This window comes from Morone saxatilis, unplaced genomic scaffold (genome assembly GCF_004916995.1).
Source record: "Morone saxatilis isolate NCDOM2014 unplaced genomic scaffold, NCSU_SB_2.0 Contig16, whole genome shotgun sequence".
In the NCBI taxonomy this organism is placed as follows: Eukaryota; Metazoa; Chordata; class Actinopteri; family Moronidae; genus Morone; species Morone saxatilis.
This window is the reverse complement of record NW_023339718.1, coordinates 26188616-26194355: the sequence shown is the minus strand read 5'-3', so window position 1 is coordinate 26194355 and position 5740 is coordinate 26188616. Positions and strand designations below refer to the sequence as shown.

The window sequence follows — 5740 nt, the reverse complement described above, 5'->3', positions numbered from 1 at the left end:
GGGGGGGGGGTATTTGGGGATGTGCATGAAATAAAAATGGAAAACAAAAAGTGCATTTCACTTTGCATTAGAAATTAGCTCCAATCAGGACACAACATTTACATTGAAAGACCCAGTTTTTTATTTTATCAACCTGTTTAGGATGAATCATTGTCTGTAAAATTTAAATAAGTCTGAGTCCACTTCACATTCTCATTTTCCCAGCAGACATTTTGATTTGTCATTGTAGGAAAAACACAGGCGTTACTGATAGCATATACAACCGCTCCGTTCTATTGAAGTGTCCCAAGCCATGACAGTGAGCCAGGGGGGCCTGAAGCAACTAAGTGGAATTCAACCATTAGTCAGCTTATTATTTACACCAGTGCTTCTCCTGCTGTGAGATGTCAAAATGATTTTATTCAGTCTGAAACAAAAATAGTTTGTTTCTCCTTTATTTATTTTTCTGTTTTCATCTTTCATTGCTTAAAATTGATCTGTGTATTTTATTTGTTGTCAGCTATATAACTAATAGTTTTATTCCACTCTTATTATAACACATTCTTTCTCTGGGCTAATTTGCACACAGAAACAGAAAAGGTATTTTTGAACTGGACCCCCTTTAAGGTTTCCTGGAGCTCCCTGAATCCCGCTCCGAGAACCACTGCTCTGTAGCAATGACACAATAAAGCCTCCAGCCTCAAACGGCCTCAGATGATTCAGCCGTTCCAGAAAAAAAAAAAACTTTGTGATAACTGTCTAAACTTTCTTGTTCTCATTATGTTGTCCTGTGGGGCAGATCCCATCCATCTGGCATCTGCATTAAGTAGGCTAAATGAAACTATAGCAATTTTCTATTACAGATTTATCCCTGCAGTACTACAATGCTTCATATTGTTTCTTTCAGACCGATGGCTCTGTTAGTGCTTGGACAGAAAAATACCAGGAGGAGAACACTAATGCCTTACAAAACATTGCACTGGTATGTGTCATTCTTTATTTCATCTGCATATAAAACAGACTCAGATGCAAGAAAAACAGCTTTGAATGGGTTTCCGTGTTTGTCCATTTTAACACCACATACCTCGGGCATCAGATTTGGTTTAAAAATGGAGATAGAAGTGCGCCTATATTTCCAGAGGACAGATTGGATTAACATAACAAGACTTAAAGTTGAAACCCCCTTTAGTGTAGTGTAGGATTATGAACACTGCACTGGGGCTAAAATGTGAAGCCTGCACTGAGGGTGACTCTGAGTAAGGCCATAGTCATTAAAATCGAGATTTTATCCCCTTAGGAGCATGGCTCTGCTCGGCACATTTCATGGCAATTTGACTATAAATTCATTAGATATCAGTTGTAACTTTTAAGCCAGGGGGAGGCAGCAGATGAGAGCTAATGGAGTGGAGCTAATTGACAGAGTTCATCCTTTGGGGAGCATAGATGTGCTTTGTGAATTTTACTGGAATCTTAAATTGTGAATGTGGAAGTAGATTTTTTTTTTTATTTTTGATAATGCAGGGTCAGGTGGTCAAAAAGATTAGCTTGTAGATTTAGGAAATGCAATTTCATGGTAGCAGTAGACAAGAGGTCAAGGTTGCTCTGAACCAGTGTGAGGTCAGTGGACAAATTGACCAAAATAACTAACAATGTCTAACCTTCCTTTGGCCTCGTAACCCAAAATCATGTTTATGAGTATTGGTGCATGCAACTGGTAGTTTTTTAAAATTTTGTCCCCATCACCAACAAGCTACATGCTTCTGATCTCACTCTCAGAAATAAGAGTGTATGAAATGCTAGAGGGCTTTTCATTTGAAAAGACGACTTTTAATTAGAAATCTGAAGGATTATAATTTAAATTACCAGTGTGTAGGGTTTAGTGTCATCTAGCAGTGAAGTTGCAGATTGCGACCAATGAATACCCCTCACAGAGAGGAGCAGCACCATTCATACAGTATTCATATACTATTGCATTCTTTTTCATCGGCAGGGTGAAATGCAGGCTTCAGGTGAATCTCCTCCACCCTTCAGGGCTGCTCAGAGCAGGCCGTCCAGGGAGAAAGAGCTCAACCGGAAGCCCTCAGCACGGCTGGTGCAGCCTGGCTCCAGCCTGCTCTTCACTGGCCCCACCCGGCTTCTCCAGGACTGCCTCAACAAGTCGCTCAAATCCCTCCCCACCATCCACCAGCCCTCACCAGCCTCGGCCCACCGCACTTGCACTGGTGCCAGCCACCACACGTCCCTCAATGCACTCCATCACACCTGCCAGAGTTCCCTCCAGCTCTCTGACTCTGAACACCACAACCACCCCCATTTTGCACATCACTTCCACCACCATGCCGCTCACCACAGCCGGCCCAGTTCAGGACACCACACCTGCCCAGGCTTCCTGCACCACCGGGACTCGTCCAGCTCGGCTAAGCCAGAAGCGTCTGTCAAGCTCTCTTCCCGATCCAGCTCATATGAGAAGTCCTCCATCTTGTCAAAGTCTGCGTCCTCCTCCAAAGCAGCATCTCCCATGGCATCCCCTCATCCATCACCCCGTCCCTCACCATGCCCCTCCCCCTGCCCCTCTCTCATTACACCTGCTGCTCCACCTTGTAGTCCTGACCGGCCCTGCTCACCTGCTCTCGCCCAGAAAGTCATCATAACAGACATGAACCGTCTGTCTGCAGACTCCAGACCACAGCAGAGAGGTACACCGTCCATGACTGTGTGTTGTCTTCCTGTGCAAAAATACATCTCATGTATGCCTTGACATACAAGATCAAATTATTGGGCAAAATATTATAATTATAATTTCTATTATCATAATTTGTTACCAATAGCCAGAACAGCATTGCCATATAGGAAAAGAAATTTCCATCTGGCAGCTGTGTTATTGATGTACTGCTGGTATGAATTCTCAGATAAAAGCCCATGTTTAAAGTCTCAAAATGTTAAATAATAATGGGGGGGTATTACTTATACACAGTGCAGAAAACATGGAGCGATGTGTACTTACTTATACGTCATCACTCTGATAATAAATTCTGCATAATGTACATTGTTCCTTTTAACAAATAATATCATTAACAAATTGATTCCAAACTTCCAAGTTGCCGTCTTTAAATCAATGTTAAATTAGTTTTATTGAAACTCAACACTGCCTGCAGATGTTTCACATTAAAAGCTTATCAAGAATTTTTTTTTGTAATTTTGCTGTTTATTTAATAGTAGACAGTACAGAGACATACAGGAAACACTGGCAGAGAGTGGGGGACGACATCAAATACAGGTCTGAATCTGGGGTGGAATCTTTGTGGTTACATGGCAACAGGCCACAGGGCTTTCAAACCAAAAGTGCACGTCTGACATTGTGCAGAGTAAGGCCATTGTTTCCAATGGACAGAGCAGCTGCATTAGTTATCGTGGCGCTTAATACATTAAAGGACCAGTGGGTAGGATTTTGTGTCATCTAGCGGTGAAGTTGCAGTTTGCAATTAACTGAACATTGCTCTGCTGTATTTGATGACCTGGGAATGAGAAGAAACTACAGTGGCTGTGAAACTCATTCTCATTCTCATTCTAAGGTAATGAAAATCCAGGGATTCCTATAGTCAAGTGATTATGCATTAATGAAAACATACCTATGAATATAATATTACATTTCTGACAGTAGATTATCTTAAATGTTACACACTGGACCTTTACGTTTTTGCCAGGTTTTGCCACCAAAGTTAAACTAAATTTAACTTGACTTAAACACAAACAATGGAATTCTGATTCTGAAGTTATGGCTGCAACAATTTTACTGTAGAGGTGAATAAGGGAATGTAAATTGTTATTAATCTCTGAATTGTTTGTGTAATGTAACTCTCTGATCTTAATAAGACCTAAGCAAAAAATCTCAAGCATGGCAAAAAATATCAGAAAAGACGTCCTTTCTAATATTTCCTGCCAGTGTTAGTTTAGAAAATAAACTTTTTTTTTTACATTCCATAGCATCCTAGTTAGCTGCTTTGTTGGATTATGTGTTGCCTATTATTCTGTGTATAACTTTGCTCTTGCACATTTTGACTGACACCGATGTTGGACCACTAGTCTAGAGTGACTGAACAGTACCAAGTTAAGATATGATAAGACTGCACAGAGACAGTCTAGGAAGTAAGAGAACAGATACAATTTCGAATGAAATAAATCAAAATTAAATAAGAAATTAAATAGAGAATAAAAAATAAAAAAGCTAAATACAAGAAATACAGTTGTGTGTAGCTACCTGTAAGTTCTACAATATTCACTTCGCTGTATATATTGGGATGTCTTAGACATAGAGATCATACAAAAATAAACTGTATGTTTATAATACATGTGTTGTGATATCATAGGCCACTATCCGAGAACAGATGATACCCTTGTTGCTGTTTGCATTGTCTCTTTGTACACTAACATTCTAGTGTCCCATCCAGGAGCCACCCTGTCCCAGCTGTCAGACAGTGGCCAGACTCTGAGTGAGGACAGTGGGGTGGATATAGCTGAGGCAGGAGGCCTAAGTAAGGACGGCAGCCCTCGACCTAGCAAGAACCAGCAGAGCCATCTGGAACAGGCACGGGCCCACGCACCTCCTCCAGGGGCTACCAGACAAGTGAGGGCTTCACAATGACAGAAATAACCAATTCACCATGTTGCTTGTAAAAAAGTGACTAACTGTAAACCCAGTTACTTATCAGTTTGTGGTTTCATCTCTCTGAATCACTACTTCTGAGTATGCAAACACAACTTGTTAGAGATAAACAAAAGCACTGCAGATACAACAGTGTAATTAATTATACAGTGCCAGATTATGTGCTGTCTCACAATGATGAAACAATTGAGCACAACACTGTATGGCAGCAGACCAATCAAACGAACAGATGAAGAAACAAACAAGAGAAAAGTGAAGTACACTCTGTCTCAGCTCATTTGCATACAAGAAGATTGTGAAAAGAATCACATTAACATAAGACAATATGTGAAGAATTTGACACCAATATAAACCCTATTTCTTTCATGATTAAACTGTAATAAGGGTACAAACTGGTTTGTACAAAGTTTCATTCTACCAAACCAGAGCGCAAAAATGTTTATACCTGTACTGAATGAGAGCCTGCTGTCATAGAGAGTAATAAGGCACAAAGAATTTCACAAATTGGGACAATTTGTACTCACAGGCATCAGTGGTGTTGCACTCAGTTGTACACATGTATGGTTTGCATGTCTGGTCTGATCTAGATCTACAAAATGCTGCAATGGGGACCATATAAAGTTAAACCTTTCTCTCATTTGACCCTTCCTAAATCCCACCCCTGTTTGCTCTGTTCTGCAATAACAGTTGAGCAAGCTTTGGTCAGAACCTCTGTAAACTTTCTCCTTTCCTGTATGGAATAGACCTGTCTCACTCCTTATGCATAAACCTAACCAACCAAACCAATAAAGTGATGAGCAATGAGTGATAGCCAATCAGAGCCACAACAAAAAAACTAAAATATTACATATACAGTATAGAATATTTGTATAATATGATACATATGCTATGTGCTAGGCTTGTCTATGTTGAAAAGACAACCACATTTTGAAGATGGTTAAAAGATATATATATATATATATATAAATATATACACATATATACATACATATATATGCTACAGTAGCTCGTCTGTTAGGCGGCCAAGGCTCATTGATGCACGTGGGTAGCAATGGCTGGCCCTTGTGGTTTGACGTACTGACCTCTGCAGACCGGGAA

General features: G+C 40.3%; 1 protein-coding gene across 1 annotated transcript in view; it reads left to right on the top strand.

The window, feature by feature from the left end:
- LOC118326002 (whirlin-like) overlaps positions 1 to 5740 on the top strand; it is a 46070-nt gene that overhangs the window by 34947 nt on the left and 5383 nt on the right. Inside the window, 2 exon segments of the mRNA XM_035658885.1 lie at positions 1970 to 2675; positions 4428 to 4603. Of these exon segments, the coding sequence (XP_035514778.1) occupies positions 1970 to 2675; positions 4428 to 4603 (882 nt within the window).